Below are 17,904 nucleotides of genomic sequence, written 5' to 3'. Positions count from 1 at the left end.
CCACCAATATACACAGATTCTGTAAAAGTTACCACACTAAATGTCCAGTTGTGAAATATGATGACAGACTTTACTTATCAGCTTTCTTTCAGTGAGTTCATCAGTTGAACTGGATAACCTAAAACTTAAACAAAGGAGAACATTTCGCAGTTGAACACTTACATCATCTCCGAAGCATTTTATGAGCCTAGTTAGCCCTCCTATGCCGCTCTTGATTTTGTACAGCTCCACGAACCTCTCCATAATGGTCAAGCACAGCAAAAAGGAACCCTTTCAGGTCAACAGATGTAAGACGGGCAAATTCTGCTTCAACCTGAGCAATAGAAGAAGAGGGGTGGAGAGTACAGGCAGAATAAAAAAAAGATTCTTTGAGACCCAAATTTAAGCAAACAGTCATCTGAGGCCCATTAGAGAAAACACAAACACACAAAAGCAAACAAACAAAAAGATGCACTTTACCTGCCGTTCAGCAAACAAGGAAGTTCAGAGAACAATAAGCTCTGTCTTGAAATCTTTTAAAGTAGAATGATTGTGAAAATGACTTATGTGATGTAAAACTTTAGTAAACGTGCGATTAAAAGAACACTGAGTAAAAGGACAAGTAACAATTTCCTTATTCCTCAGATGTTTACCTTGATGAGCAATACTGTTTTAGTCCAACTGCCTCATTAAAGTTACACAACAGGCTTTTTACATTAAAGCCAGCAAGTCCATTACATACTCCCTTTTTAGATCTGAAATACTGTGCACATTCTGTGTATATGTAGTGGACAGCAATTTACCCAAAAGAGTGCAAAGTTTGCAAGTCCACCTCATTTAAATGACAAAGACAGATGTGATCATCTAGACCTGTGAAAATAAATTAATGACAAACTTGCAGTTATGGATGTTATTACAACCACAAGAACCTAAACAGTCTGCTCCATTGCTTTTGTTAATGAATCACTTGTTGGTAACAGGTCTGAATATTTAGTTTATGCCACCTGCATGTGATCATCAATAGTGCCATATTACTTCTTAAGAAGTACCCTGACACTACAATCTTTATATCATTTGTTCTACAGAGCTATTAAGTTACAATATAATCTGTGGTGTTTCCAGTATGACAAAATGCACAAATTGTAACTTACCATTTGACTCCACTGACAAAAATAAATCCCCAGCATCAAGTTTGGCTTCACAGACCTAAAATAAGTAAAATAAAAATATATGTTATAATTATATTGTTTTCGCCATTTATTCATGTTTGCTAATTTTCTGACATATAAACAATGTTAGTTTTGTTACAATACAGAGAATGCAGTTTAATTAAAAGGTAAATTATGCAAAAAAAAAAAAACAAACTTCTGCAGTATACCATGCCAAAAATCAGTGTCTCTGATGCCAATTATTTTATCACTACAGCTCTTTTAGTATGGAAACTCACACAAACTAGTCATACTGATCACAAGAGTTCAAAAATAAGTCAAAATAGTGAGCTGTTGTTAAGCATAAAGCATTTCAGGGTAACAAATAACTGCACAATAGAATTAAAGCAAAAACTAAACACACTGGAGGACTATCTGATAAAAACTAATATAATGCTGGTTTGTAGACCATATTTTGTCTCAGTCCTCAGTGCACTCTTGCAGCTTAGCATGCAGCAGTTCATAACAACTTAAGTGATTACATAGGGGTAAACAGATGACAACAAGCATCCGAGTCCTGCCAAAAAGTTCTTTTTGAACCCAGCCAGTTATTGAAATATTGCCAAAATGAACTTCCACCAAAATACAACAGCCTGTGAACTTGAAAGAAATTTACAAGCACAGAGACAATATGAAATAAGCTTTATTAATTAGCTGAGTTAGCTTGCTAATATCGCAACAGTGGTTGAGTGCACAGCCTTAAAGCTAGCGGCACAATACTTGTGATTTGGTCAGTGCCACATTAAACCCATAAAAAAGGCCATATGTCAGTTTATTAGCTCAAGTTTGGTCATGACATACAAGCTGGACCTTGTCCGCTAAAGCTACATTAGCTAAAGCAAACATTTCGGTAAAAGAGAAAAACACACATCATGCCATAGATTCAAAACATGTTCCAACTTTTGTAGCTCTCTTTCCTTATAGTTATAACCAATGTTACTCACCTTGAAAGCATATTCCAAAGAAGACGATTAGAAAACGTCCAAGTAAAGTGAGCATGTCGTTAACCGCCAATTCCCCATGATGCACCTCGGTAGCAGTCACGTGAGGCAGTTTTGAATCCTGCTGTGCTCAACTTACCCACATTGTCAAGTTCACATAAGTTGCTGATTTAGCTGGACATGAGTTTTCAAGTTAGCTTTTTTTGGTGTAATTGGGACGTTTTTAACTTGTAATTCTATGTTATAACAACAACTTCAGTCATCTATCGTCAAACTGATATAGAATAATATGTTGAAATAACAAACATCTAGAATTACATTTTACAGTGTAGAATTACTGGCTTTTTTATTTTCTGGTGCAAGTCCCGAGGTGTTAAGCACCCCTGCTGAGATTTTCACAGGTCGTCAGCTTGTTTCTCCTACAGCTTTTGTTGTGCAAACCACCCATTATCCTTGAGGCCTGGCACATTTGCATTTGCTCACTCAGAGTTGCTCAGATCCAAGGCAGGCCAAACCTCTGTGTTACAACTTTCAGAAATGCCTGGTAGAAATGCTTCAACTTACTCATGAGCTGTTCCCTACCAAGGTTTGTTTCAAAGTTTGAAAGACTTTGAAATAAAACAGACTTGTGTACCCATATATTGTGAATGTCTGTCTTTTGTATGTAGGTTGTAACACAGAGGTTTGGCCTGCCTTGGATCTAAGTAAACAAATGCCAATGTTGCATAAACACACACACACACACACACACACACACACACACACACACACACACACACACACAGCAAATCTGCATTTATTTGTCCCACAAGTGGAAAATCTGCATTGTCATTGCAAAAAAGTGGACAGAGCACGGTATAGAAAGTGCACTATACAAACAATCTGGAAACATAAATATGGACACGTGTATTCAAAAATATTGGTGTATGTATACACACACACACACACACACACACATATCTATCTATCTACGTGTGTGTGTGTGTGTGTGTGTGTATGTATATATATATATATATATATATATATATATATATACACATAGTTATACACACACATACATAGTTATACACACACACACACACACACATATATATATATATATATATATATATATATATATATATATATATATATATGTATGTGTGTGTGTGTGTGTGTGTGTGTGTGTGTATATATGATGTAGATGTGACACAGACACAGACACATCACATGTGACACAGACACATCTATATCATATATACACACACACACATATATATATATGTATGTATATATATATATATATATATATATATATATGTGTGTGTGTGTGTGTATATATGATGTAGATGTGTCTGTGTGTATAACTAGACTTTATGCATATTATATAAGGTGTGGCTATATAAATATATAAATATATGTACAACTCTGTGTATATATGTTTATGGACAGGCATGCAGGCAGGTAAGGAAGGAAAGCAGCCTTGCAGGGAAGGAAAAAACTTGAATCTCTCATGGTTAGGGGTTGGGGGAGGGTGTGTTTGCACAACAAAAGCAGGAGAACAATGGAGGTGACGACCTGTGAAAATCTCAGCGGGGTGCCAAAAGGTGTTAAGGTCGGGGGGAATTTACGCAAATCTGCGCAGGCCAGTAAATCTAGTAGTAGGGACTTGCACCAGGGAAAAAAGGCTCAGTAATTCTAGTGTTAAAGATCTTTTCCTTGTTAAGCAAATGTATAAAGCAGAAACATGTGATTCAGTTTATATTTGCTATACTATGGTATGTTATGGTGGCTTCGCTGTAGCAATAACACAACACATATATTTTAATTATCAAAGAAGATGATTTCTTTCTCAGATTTGAGATGTTGATCTGTCATTTGTTATATAACATATCTAGATAAATGTGCACTGAATGAACACAGAGAAGAATTTCTGTTGTTGCAAAGAAGGAGAACAAAAAAACTCATTTCAGCAAAAAGAAAGTTTTTACTTGAGGCGTGAGTGCTATCTCTTAGCACAAGAGCATCTATTTTTAAAGAGTTGTGAAGCCCTTTACTTGACAAGTGTGTGGTCAATTATTTCTGCACCATCTGGTTTCCAGAAGCAGGAACGAAGAGCAGTTTTATCAGAGTCCAGCTTGACAACAAAATAAGACTTTACTGAATTAACTAGATAACATTCTCTTAGGTGGCTTCAAAGCTATTCAATTTCAAGAGAAAGGGAAGGGTTGAATTCATAACTGAGCAATCCACTTGTCTCGCAGGACTAGTAACATTTCCAGTAACAGTTTTCAGTGTGTTACTAATTAAGACAGCTCAGTAATATTTAAGATAGAAAACAGAATTAACAGGAATTCCTGAAACATATTTTCAACCTACAACAATCACTGATAAATATGCACAAATTCTGGTTGAATGAAGTGTTCTGACTGAATTACTGTCACCATGTCTTCAGCCATGGCATTGTATTTGACACATGCTATAAATTAGACTGAGATCAATGTAGAAACACTGAAGCATGCAGAGAAAGTGACATACGAGCTGAAGAGGAAGTGAAAACTGGGATGGACAGTTGAATTGGAAAAGTAAATTGAGCCCAGGTTTGTGGTGATGAGGAGGGCATGTAAGCAGAGTGCTGTCAGTGATTTCAACAAGATCGAGTTTCTCAGCAGAACCGGCTTATCGGAGATGCTGTTTCATCTGTACACACACATGCGCACACAAACACACACATTACCAACTCAGTATCATGGCAAAGCAACAAAAAATTACACAATACGGATTATGTATATAGGCATGGACACAAACTGCCCTTTTGTAGTGGCAGTCAGTGCGATTAGTAATGACTACCAGTGTACTTCAGCTGGAAGTAAGATTTTTATTGTCATTCCAACACGTATATTTGCACGAGTTGAAGCAAAATTGTAATTGGGTGCAATTAAAAGGCAACAAGAATGAGAACATGAAAGAGTAACATGTACACAAGCAAGGAACAGACAGCTTGAGCTTATTCACAGTGTCATTTAGAATAAATAAGAAAATATGAAGAATAAACAAGAAGCACTCCAGAAGCTCAAACCTCTGCAAAGGCAGCTCACTCTCTGGGCAACATTTAATTTTAATGGGACAGTTATGTATTCTGTACATATTCATTCATTTTTATATACTCTCATATATAAAAAAAAATTATATCATTTTCTTTGTTCTTTTTAAACGTACTTTAAGAGGTTTGTAGTGCAGTAAAAATCAAATAGGGGTAGCACGACAGGTCCTACATGTTGCTATAACGAACAAAGGCAGCTTAATTTTAAGCACAGTTTTAAAAATGAAACATATTTTATGTAAATTTGACTTTATTTTACCTCGAGAAAGAGACCAGGGGTTAAAAGTCATGTGATATTAAGAATTCCTTTATATCACTCAATAAATGCCAAAATGTTGTCATAATTTCAAATAGCTCTATGTAGCATTATTATCACTTTGACCGTCAGATCAATCTACTGACCTTTAGGAAAGGTCAGAGGTCAAGTGTGATATGATATTTTAAATCTTTATAAAGTGCTTTTTACGTGTTAACAATATGAACCACACTTGTAAGAATGACAGTGTCTATGTAATAAGGCTTTTTTCAGTTTTTGACCTATATATTAAGGTCAATCATTAAGTTGACCTTAAAGACCTGTGGTGGGTGCAAGCCAGATTTTAATGGATTGTTGGCATGACCCCACTCTACACTCCTACAAAGTTTTATCAGAGTTCATTCAAAACTTCTCGAGCTATTGTGTTTACAGACAGAATGGCACGCACCCACACAAATGCTACCAAATACATAAGCTCTTTGTCAGAGGTAATGAGAAAATTTAAAGTACAGTGGATAGTGCAAATACAAGATGTTTCTCATGTTTTTGACCTTTATCTGGCAGCAGCAGACTACAGAGCACCACCAGAGTTCAACAATCTGGCAGCAGAGGCTGTTCCTCAGTCTGGTGGTTCTGCTCTGCAGCCTCATGTCTGATGGGAGGGGGGATGGGAACATTGTGTTTGCTGGGTGAGTCAGGCCTTTCAAGAGGAGAGGAGGCCCTTCTCTTGCATCTGCTTGTATAGATGTGTGGTGGTGCAAAATAGGTTCAGGACTAAGCCCCCAAGTCCAACATGCCTCAGCCTTCTGAGAAAGTAGTGGTGCTGATGTACCTTCTTAACTGGGAAGGGAGTGTTATGGCTCCAGGTGAAGTCCTCAGAAGGATGTTGCAAAGAAAAGTAAAATGTTTCTGAGCCTAAGCATAACTAAGCAACCTCTAAGGCAGCTTTGAGCTCTAATTTGGTGAATAAACCTAACCAGACAGTGATTGCAAATAAATGCATACAGTAAATAATTAAAAACAGCAAGTGAAAGTCTTCTTATTCTCATCACTGCCATTAAAAAGTAATCTGCTGCATTACAGTATTACTTGTTGAAAAAATTCCTAATAAGAAGAAAGTAATTTTTAAGTATATGCTAACATTTAAATGGTAAATGGACTGGTTTGTATATAATGATTTTCTGCTCCCCTGGAGCAGTCAAAGCTCTTTATACAATATGCCTCATTTACCCATTGGACCATTCATACAAGCACTTTTCTATGCTTTTTCTTACTAAGTGCTTCCTATTTAACATGCACAATGTGGGGTTCAGTATCAGGGATCAACCACCAATGTTCCGTTTAGTAGATGACCTGCCCAATTTTCTCATTTATAGCCAATTGCGGTGACTGTAGCTAATGAGTTAGAGCGGATCGTGTACTAATCAGAATCATCAGTTGGTGGTTTAGTTTTACCCGTCAATTGCTTTTTACACAGCATGGTTGTGAAGATAACCATGTGTTCCACAATGATAACATATTTATTTGATCAAAATGAATTAAAATCACGCTGGACAGTAAAGAAAGAAGGATGATAACAGAAAAGCTGAGCAGTGAAATTTATGGTTAAGTTACTGTATGTAGGTGAAGTGAAGTTCTAGCATTGAGGGATGTACTTATGCAGAGGTGGACTCACACTGGCACATCAGGAAAACTTCAATGCTATAGCATGTGGATGCAGCTGGTGCATATGTAGCCTGCTGGTAATGGAGCTGCAATTTTTTTGCAGTCTCCCCTTATCTCCTTTACCCTTTAAGGATAAAGCCTGAAGAATCAAAGTTTTGACGACTACAATTGTAAGAAGCCTGCGGGTTTGACCTGACTTTACAAGCTGTAAGAAGAATTCTCCTACTGTCAGTGCAGTGCAGGTCTCCTCACTTTAGTAGCGAGCGAGCTTTAAAAAAAATATTTTGTTCGTAATTAATAATGGAGGTGTTTTCATTTTCTGTGTCTGTGGCAACAGTCATGAGATATAAAAGGATGGTGAGTGGAGGGAAAACTGAGGTCATCCATTTGTTCGCCATGATGCTAGAGCGTGGGATCACAGCAGTAATGGCTTTTCCTCAGCTTCGCATTTAGCCGCTCTGATAGGGCGCTGTGGTCTCAAGGCTTGTGGTTAGTGACATCAGTCCTGTCACTTTTAATGAGCGGTCTCACTCTGGCAATTAGGCGTTATACAATGCAGGGGGTTGGACGTGGGAGGCTGGGAATAGTAGTAGTATAGTATTCAGGCAAGCTCGGAAAAGAATGTAGCACATCTAAAATAAGATTAGTGTTCGTTTGCCTTTTTAAAAACATCATTGCAGCGGTTGCTTCTCCGGTTACTATCACATATTCCCTGATTCACATAATCAGTGATGCATTTTGATAAAGCAAGCCAGCCTGAATGGTAGAGTAGGCGCATTGCAGCAGTTACATCAGTCAGTGTTTGAAGCACAGTGACTACTGACACTTGAAGGTCGAGCTTTGTATAGCTGGAAAACTTTACAAACCATAACACGTTCTGACTACACATTGTTAGTGTTCTTTTTTTACTAATATAACTTTTTGGTTAATTCTGGGTGACTGTACAGGGGCTTAATTGACATCAAACCATTGATACAAAATTAATTAATAGCATTTATCATGGCTGAATTCCCTGTAAGTAAGGCAAATGAAGGGTTGTGGTGTTTTGTGCATACCAAAACATTATTGTAGCTCACAGAGATGTGTTATTTTTCCACTTTAAGAAGTCCAAATGTCTTCTGGAAATTCTGCGAAAAGGCTCTTTTTAGCCCATCAGAGAAGGAAAATAAGTGTTAAGAATAAAACAAATGATGGCTACACTCTATTAAAATTTTCTTAAAGCCATGACAGTGTGACAGAGTTGCGGTGAATCGTTGTAGAGCCTATGCCGTAACCTATATAAGTGTCTGGCGCTGCAGGCCAGCCTTCTTCTGCGTAGCATTAATTACCTTGTGCTCATGTCCTGGTGCTTTATATGCAGTGCCAGTCGAGAGAAACAAATAAAATCCTGGCACTTTTTTTTCTTCTGGTCTCTCTTTGATGAGGGATAGTTTTTCCCCCCCAGAGGCAAATATATTTGTCCCTCATCTCTTCACATCCATTCTGACATGTTTTGCAATTCCCCTTCAGGAATTTGACATCTGTTACACTGAGGCTAATTCTTTATGTTGAAGCTATGACTGTTATACTCTCACTGATTCATTCAAGAACTGCATTGAAAAAATAGCTGGAAACTCACAGAATAACTAGTGTTACAGAACACCGGTGCACATCAGGTTACAGAGTAGGTTTATGTTGTAGCGTTTCAGAGGGATTCGCGGTTACGTACCTATGCTGAAGATTCAGCGAAAAGTAAAAATCAACTGTGATCATATCAACTGATCCCTGAAGCTTTTTTACTGGTTCATGAAAAGCCAGTTACCATTTACCATTAATAATGAACAAGAACTTTTTTAAAAACATAAAACATCTACTGTAGCTAAGGAAACCGAATATTTGTTAGAGAAGAAAGCTTTGCTAAACAAAGTGTGCATTATTCTGTTGACTAAAGTTTTGATTTTGTCACCACTGTGTGTCAGTTTTTCCACAGCCATCTGTAACCTGATGGTCATATCAAACTCTAGAGAATGTGCTAACATTTGTGGGCTCTTTCTAAGGATGTTCACTTTATTGTAACTTTGTTGCCTCTTCTTTCTCGGTCAAAAAGTCTTCACTTTTTCAGAGCGGTCTTGTACACTCACCATGCACTTCACTGAGTACAGCTGATCTATTAGCTGATCACAAAGCAGCAACTCAGGGCATTTAGGCAAGAAGACAAAGGTGATTTAAGTGACTTTGACCGCGACATGGTTGTTGGTGCCAGACGGGCTGGTCTGAGCTCCCTAGAGTTTAGAGAAAATGGTCTTAAAAAGAGAAAATATGTAGTGAGGGGTAGTTGTCTGGGTGAAAATGCCTTGTTGATGCCAGAGGTAAGAGAAGAATGGCCAGACTGCTCTGTTCTGACAGGAAGGCTACAGATATTGGGGAATAGAAGATTAGTAAAACATTGGCTGGTCTGATGAGTCTTGAATTCTGTTGTGACGCTGGGATAGTTGTGCCAAAATTTGCCATAAGTAACATGAAATCTTGTATCAACAAATTTACCAACAGCTTTGGTTGGGGTGAACATGAGCAGGGAGTCTAATACCTGCAAATCTTCAGTAGGTTGTTTTCTTTTAAGTATGTTTAATTTTTAACATTTTATTGCCCCGAGCCTGAAAAAGTAAAATTAAACATTTGGCTAAAAGACAACTGTCACATAATCACGTTATTTATTCATGCCTCTTTTACATTTTAAATAAATAAATAGAGCTAAGTAAAGAAAATTGCAGTGCATGCAATCTACCTAGCAGGGTGAAGCACAAAAAGGGAATCTTCTTTGTCTTGTATATAACATCAAAGTCTTAGTTTTTTCATGAAATAAAAAGCATGGATCGCCTTATGTAAAACTTTAAGGCTTAATTTAGAGTTTAATTTTGCATAGCACAACCAGACTTTGCTCTGTTTGCAGACACTTGTTTACAACTGAAGCCCACCAAGCTTTTCCACTTTCCCACCTCTCATTTTATTTATCTGTACTGTGCAGGTATTTAAACCACTCTAAGCATTTTGTCTGTCATGGTGGCTACAAAAGCCTCAGGCAACATAAACAGCTTAAGCTTTCTTGTTGTGCATTCCTGTTTGTGTTATTTTAGCAATAAGTTGTTCTGAATATTACACCAAAGCAACATAACAGACATAACAATGCTATAAACAGATGCTTAAAGGTGGTGCGTGTCGAAAAAATAGTAGGAAAACAGGAAATGTTTACAAGCACTTAGACATATAATACACATGTTTGTATTGAGTTTACATTCACTGATTAAAATGTGTGGTTCTCTGACTCTGGGGAAATTAATATGGCTGCCCAATCTCCCTGGTGTTGTATAAACAATTCCTAATCACACTGTGGTGTGTATCATTTGAGTTGCAGTGTGTGTTATGCAGTGGTGTGTGTATAAGGCATTAGCTGTGCGCGCTGTCATTTGTGCACCATTAACACCATGCTGGGGCCTCCTTTTCGCACTCTCGGCTGTTCAAACATGCCGGAGGAGATTCAGTATTAAATGAGATGTGGCGCGGCTGTATTAGCCACTACCTCAGACTAGGACTGTCACTTCAGGATGTTTTCAGGCTGTGAGAGTGGTGGGAAAGAAGCAGCAGTACTAGCTTCTTCTGACTGAAACCTGGGAACACAGGCTGCAGATCCTGAAGGTTGAGTATACATGGACCGATGGTAATGCACACTCACAAGCCTGGCCGCAGATCCTTGAAGGCAGCTCTAACAGTAGCAGGTGGAAACCACGGGATTCGCTAATGGGACGGTCTTGATGGATCTCTTGTCTGACAGCCTGCAGTGTTCTCCTAAGTGAGAGGCCCATATCAGCAAGGGGTGAATTACTTTTAAATCACCTGTGCAACCTTTATCCCTCTGCCCTTGTGAAGACTCTTCCCCGTCATATTGTACAGCAAGAGGCTTAGAGGCGATTTACTGAATGTGAATCAACACCTGTATGTATGATGGGACTAAACTTTACAACTTACCTTTGTTTCTTTTATCTTCTGCTCTCACCCTGTCATAGTTAATCAACACAATTGGATGTCATACTTTATTAATGGAAGCTATAAAAGCCAATTAATTGCTTTTACCACATCTATCATACTTTCCTTAACAGGCTAACTGCTAAGTGTTTTATAATTCTCCTTCCCTTTAGTGTGGGGATTAATGAATCTAAGTAAATCACTCTTCCGATGTAAAGCTGGTAGCAACAAACCTGAAGGGAGTTTTGGATGTATTTCTTTGCTGAAGTCAGTTCAGATTAGAGGTTTAAGAAAGAAAGGTTGTTCAAGCTTATTTTCACATAAAAAAAAAAACAGTGGAATGTTTTCAGAAAAAAATATGATTTTGTTATATAAATGATAACCAGCAGGTGGGCTCGCCTGTATAAAAGCAGAAGCTTTAGCATTTTGTTGGATTGAAGCATTTAGGTGTGTGTTAAGACAATGCCATAATCTTCCCAGGTATGGATGTTCCAACAAATCTACACCAATGTCAATCCGTGCAAAGCTCAGAGACACTGCAAAAACCCAAGAGCTAAATCTCAGACACTACAGCACTCATTTAGAATGTTAAAGGTGAAAGTTCATGACAGTACAATTAGAAAAAGATTGAAGAAGTTTGGAAATTTGGACAGGTTGCCAGGAGAAGGCCTATTTTTTAAAAGAACATAGCAGCACGGCTTAGTTTCATCTAAACAAACCACAAAACTTCAGGAAAAATGCGTTTTGGACAGATGTGCCTAAGCTTTCATTTGTCCAAAGGACATTGTTTCAGTGGTCAATTTTCATGAAGATTTGGACTTGTTTTGCTTACACAGCCATCTTGCAGTTGCTGACTTGGCGATAAATTCCTCTGTTTACCAAAGTTGTCCACAGTCAAATGTGAGGCCATCTGTTTCACAACTAAAGCCTGGCCACAACTGAGTCATGAAACTGGATAATGATCCAAAGAACAGCAGCAAATTTACAACAGAATGGCTGAAAAAGTCCAGATTGCAACCTGATTGAAATGCTATAGCAGTATCTTAAGAGGGCTCTGCATAAATGAATGCCTGCAGACTTCAATGAACTGAAGCAACACTGTAAAGAAGAGTGGGCAAAAATTGCTCTGCAACCATGTGAGAGACTGATAAAGCAATAAAGAAAATGATTACTTCAAGTTATTGATGCTAAAAGTAGTTCTAAAAGCTACTGAATCATAAGGTGCACTTGATTTTTCACAGGACTGAATAAATTCCTGGGAAAATTTTCTTTTACTGATGTCTGAAGCCAGTCTTGACTCGGCATTTTATTAAGATTGATGCTCTCAAGTCATATCATAGCAGTCCAACTCACTTTAAACAAGCTTTGGATATCTGTTGACAGTAATATGTTTTACCCACACACAATATATGTTGTTTTTAATGCTTTCATTTATAAAATAATACAACTACTTCTTAAAGAATCAGGCGCCTGGAAGAATTAAATCTTATTAGACAGTCTGATGCATCTAGACAATATTTACTATCTTTTCTGATTCATACAAAATGATTACAACTCATCTATTTAGATGATTCAATTTAAGCCTCCATATAGACAGCAATATAATTTTCACTCAACAGGACCTTAAAGAGAGATATCATGTCGATGATTATTTGTCATCCAGTAAAAAAAAATGATTTCAAATAAACTTCAGTCTTTGGAAATATACTAAAACTGTTATTCAGAGCTAATTCCTTTTAAAATGCTAATTAACAGTTATCCCTCAAAGCTATCCTCAGACTCACAAACAGGAGGATAGTAAATACATTTTCATTGGATTTTTGCTTAGCTCCTGCTTTTTCTTGTTTTCACTGATGCAAAAAACGTTATCAGTAAGCTTGGTTGGTGCAATATAACCTGGAGATGTTCACCATGATGAATAAAACATCAATAAAACATAAAAAAAAATCCCTCCTGAACAGTGTCTCTGTAGCTGTTGGTGATTTTTAGAAAAAGAAAATCAAGGATACTGCAAAGTAACAGACGTATGCTGACATAGGGCCTTGAATATAGTCCAGGACTTTGGTTGACTTTTTTATTTTTGCCTATACTTAAACAGTTAGATAGTGGATAAATTAATCAGTTGAGAAAAATTTATTTTGGAAAAGTGTTGATAATTGCCATTTCAATATAAAAATTAAAGCTCCAAGCAGCGTTATGAGGGCCCTCGCACCCCCCGCGCGCCGAGCCACGCCCAACACCTAAAACCAGCACGTCTGAACTGATGTCACATTGATGGAATTCATGCATTTAACCACCAGCTAACATTTCATCTTATTCAATCATGATTATAGTCCTCCCACTAGGTGGCGCTCTAACCATTACTGACAAATGGCATAACAAACATTTCCGAGCTTGAGTCTCATCATACGTGCGACCTTTGGGAGAGATTGAACATTGTGTTTTTGAGTGACAGCAGATTACTGCTTTTTGGCGAGTGATTGAAACTCCACGTGCCGCCATGACCACCCCGTTTCCCTGAACGTAAAAAGCTTCGCAATTTAACATCACAAAGGTCTTTAGATTCCACGCACAGGAGATCGCGTCAATCTGATGAAATCGCTTGGAGGAGTTCGTCAAAGAACGGTGTCTGAAAAGAGGGGAAAATGTCGCCAAAATTACACATTAATTTTAAAATGGCTGACTTCCTGTTGGATTTGGGATATTGCTCCAAGAGACTGTTTTGTACATCTTGATATCTCCTATAAGCTTACCAGGTTTCAGACTCATACATGAAACACAGAGCAGGGGCTGTTGTTTTGAAATTCTGTAGGGGGCGCTGTGGAGCCATTTTGCACTATTCAAGGAAAATGATCACATAACAAGATAGCCCTCATCACATTGGAGGTGTGCGCCAAATTTCAAGACTTTTTAAACTTTCCAAGCCCCTCAAAAGCCACTTCATTTTTCACGGTGAACCACGTTGCCACCAGGGTGCGCCGTTCAGTTTAAAGTCACAATTTTCTCACTGAAGCATCATGAGGGACTGATGGTGATATTCACCGCTTTTGAGGTGGCCACGATGAACCTGTGAAAATCAGTACAACAAAATGAAAGACATGACATTTCCTGTTCCCACTAGGTGGCGCTTTGCGTATTCCTGACAATGGGCACATCTATCTGTTCAGGGCAGGTCTGACATCATGCCTGTAAAGTCTGGTACTGATCAGACTGGATTTCATTGAGTTATACTAATTTGTTTCTTCATGGCGAGACATCAAAGTTTGCCATGCTGCTGGGGTCATACCCTTTCGCGAAAAGTCACAGTTTTCACTGTAACCCAAGACCAACTCCTTAAGGCTTTCCTGGAGAAATTTGAGGTTGCAGATGTCACCCATCACAATACTGTACCCCAAAGTGTAAAACATGACATTTCCTGTTCCCACTAGGTGGCGCTGTCCCTGATGTCAAATATGGCAGTTGAAATATGTTCAGGGGTGGAGCCTTATCATATGTGTGCTCTTTGGTCCAGGTCGGACAATGTATGAGGGAATGAGAGGCAATACGATTTTCATGGCGAGTCATCGAAATTCGCCGTGGCGCCACCGCCTCACCGTATCGCGAAAAGTCAAAAGCTCCACAATTTAACATGGCCCAGGTGTGTAGTTGACACTGACCAAAGATGAAGCTTATACGACCAAATCCCAAGGAGGAGTTCGAAAAAGTTCGAGGCATGGAAATGGCAAAATTAGAGCCAAAATGTCACCTTCACTTCTAAATTGCAGACTTCCTGTTGGGTTTGCGTCAATGGGCCCACTGACTTTTTTGTCCGTCTTGGCATGATACACATGTGTGCCAGATTTCATACATGTAGCTCAAACGATGTGGTCGTAGGGCTGCATTTAACGAAGCATAGGTGGCGCTCTAGAGCCATTTCCCAGTGCTCATGTGTAAAACCATTATAATACAAAATTTTTCACCAGACCTGGCATGTGTGCAAAATTTCATGAGTTTTTGAGCATGTTTAGGCCCTCAAAAAGGCCCTTGTTTTGCCTGAATAATAATAAGAAGAAACGGAGCAGATACAATAGGGCCTTCGCACTCTCAGTGCTCGGGCCCTAATAAAAGTAAAAGTACACAAATCAGATGAATTGGAAGTTATAGTATAGTTGAACTAATGTGCAAAATCACAGGCTGCATATAAAAGATGTGGCCACCATGATGAAGTGGAATAGCCTGACATTAACATAGCCCTTGTTTAGTTTTACAGGCAACACAAAGCACTTTAGACTGCATGTCACATATTATCTCTTGAGGTCAAAACCCTATACCAGGCTGTTAACATGCTTTTATCTTTAATGCTGTCTAGTTTTAAAATCTGAGTCTGCAGGAACTTTTTTGCAACCTCAAGTGGCAATTAGATTAACTGTTTTTGCCATTTATGCAATGGCTCCATTTGCCAGTCTGTGAGGTTACTGCTTGGAGAAAACAAGCAATTTAATTGTTTCACTCTGAACATAACAGAACTTGTCACTTTTTTCCGTGCATGTAATTGATTGCATTTGCATATAATCCGAATAATCAATGCTGAATGTAATCATTACCTGCAACCTGACCATGTTTTTTTAACCCTTCATATTCTGTCTCTTTTTCAGACATTTCGATGGCCCATTGCCAGCAAGCTGGATGGAAACGAAATGCTAGAGATCCAAGTGTACAATTACAGCAAGGTCTTCTCCAACAGGTATGGTGCTGTATACTAATTCTAGCCCCCCAGACAGCGCTTCAGAGTAAATTGTCTATGTTTGCCGTTTCTGCCTTTCTGTTGCAACCTGCGACCACCCCGGACTGACACATGATGTATGTTGCTAACCTAATGAAGGAAAAGCTTAAATTCCCCCAGGGGTTTGCTCTAAATTGACTCAACTGTATGTAACAGACTGCAAACAACAGCAAGGGCCGAGTAAGCATCACACCAGAAAGCGGGCAGAGGTAATGAAACAGCATTAAAGTCTTGGTAACGGGCATATTTGTCACTTCACACACACATCAAACAGTCAAATCATTAAAAAAAAAACATCCGGTCCTGTAGCTGATGATACAACTGAAACTTGAGTATCATTGTTTTTAATCCTTACAATATCCGTAGGTTTAAAGACTGACATGACTTGTAGACTAATTAAAATACTCACAAATCAGACAAATGTTTCATTTTTTTTTAAATTGTGTCATAGCTAATATGTTTTTACTGACACATCCCAACCTCACGAGGTGTAATCATGTGAGAACCAACTAAAAATATTACTGTGAGGTTCATCTGACCTGAATCATGGGTGCAGCATGACACTAATAACTTATAATGCTTTGTCTAAAAAGAAGAGCCTTATTTTTCTGTCACCATTTCTCGCATGTCCGAAAGAACACGTTCCTATTTCATCAATCTAGCCGTCCAACTAGGCCATGCAACTGCTCTCGTACTCCTTGCACATTAGTATTTCTTACATTTCAGATATGTATTCGACCTCTTGATGCTCACACCTGTGTGATGTCTTTTGAGAGCTGCCAAAATGCATGTCACCTGAATACATCCTGTATAAACAGAAATGGAGCAGAATGTACTACTGCTCTCCTAATGTGTTGTTTCTATTACACTTCCTGCATAGACAAGGTGTAAAAATCATTTGTGCAAGGCTGTGTGCGTAAATTGGCTAGTTAAGTAATTTCCCTCTTCTCCTCACTTCTTCAATTTCTTGTTAATTTTTCCTTTATTTTGGTTCATTTTGATGGCGCTGTGCACTTTTTGTGTCCTGCTTGAAAAAGTAATGGGCTGGTTGTACCAGTAAGGCAGTCCACCTACTGTGTCCATAACAAATCCAGTCAAATTATACCAGCTGCCCAACTTCTTACAATGGACTGATTGATGTGTCTAATATGGTTCAGACTAGAGGAAACTTTACACCACCCACCCAGTTAATAAGGCACAGTAATGTTAACTTCCTTCTGTGTGTGTGCATAAGCATCAATACATGTGTGTAGCACCAGCTCAATAGTTGGTCTATGTAACCTAATCATGTCTGCAGTGTGTGAATTTAGCTGCATGTAAATTGTGTGTAATAAAGAGCTAAATGCTGGTGACAGGTGTGCAGTCACATGTTAGATCAGGTCGACATCAAGGCAGATTTGAACTGTCAGCAAGATTTCTTTATGCCATTGTGTGGAAGACTGAAGTTGAAACAAAGACAAACACATTTTTACAGGCATGCATGACAGTTCAGGGTCAGTGAGTTTAGGAGGGTTTGGGCAGGGGTGGACGGTTAATTTTCCCAAATGGCAACATGAGAATCTGAGACTTTTGTGGAGGGCCGCACCAAAAAGCTGAACTCAGTTCACCTCTGTATTTATTTTATCTCCTATAGGCTTATTGTTGGGGCCCTCCACAACAGTCCCAGTTAGTTTCTGTATGCGGCCCCTTGGGAACTTTATTTGCCTACTCCTGCTATAGAGTGTGGCTGTCCTACGATTAGCAAGTCACTACAGCTTAAGAATGCAGTCACCTTGGCTTCTCAGTCAGATTTAACACTGTTGTACGTAAAGACACCATAGGGAAGCGGCTGATATTTTAATCATTCTGGTCATTTTTCTGTCAAAAGTTAGCTTCAGAGTGAAAAACTGATATACATAACTTGCTAATCAAGCTAGCTACTTACGCAAAGCTTCCTATTCAAAATGGTCTGTAGTTATATGCTCCCTAGCAAAGATGTGAAATCTAACAGATTAAAAAATTACAGTAAAAAC

At 38.5% G+C, this 17,904-nt stretch overlaps 1 protein-coding gene across 9 annotated transcripts in view; it reads left to right on the top strand.

Annotated features, from left to right (window-relative positions):
* otofa (otoferlin a) overlaps positions 1–17,904 on the top strand; it is an 88,702-nt gene that overhangs the window by 15,632 nt on the left and 55,166 nt on the right. For all 9 annotated transcript variants that reach the window (XM_019346139.2, XM_019346142.2, XM_019346141.2 and 6 more), the window contains exon 3: positions 15,765–15,853. In XM_019346139.2, coding sequence (XP_019201684.1) covers positions 15,765–15,853 — 89 coding nt within the window. The remainder of the gene's footprint in view (positions 1–15,764; positions 15,854–17,904) is intronic.

Source organism: Oreochromis niloticus, linkage group LG15, assembly GCF_001858045.2.
Source record: "Oreochromis niloticus isolate F11D_XX linkage group LG15, O_niloticus_UMD_NMBU, whole genome shotgun sequence".
Taxonomy (NCBI): domain Eukaryota; kingdom Metazoa; phylum Chordata; class Actinopteri; order Cichliformes; family Cichlidae; genus Oreochromis; species Oreochromis niloticus.
The sequence above is the reverse complement of the archived record's forward strand: the minus strand, read 5'-3'. Positions and strand labels throughout refer to the sequence as shown.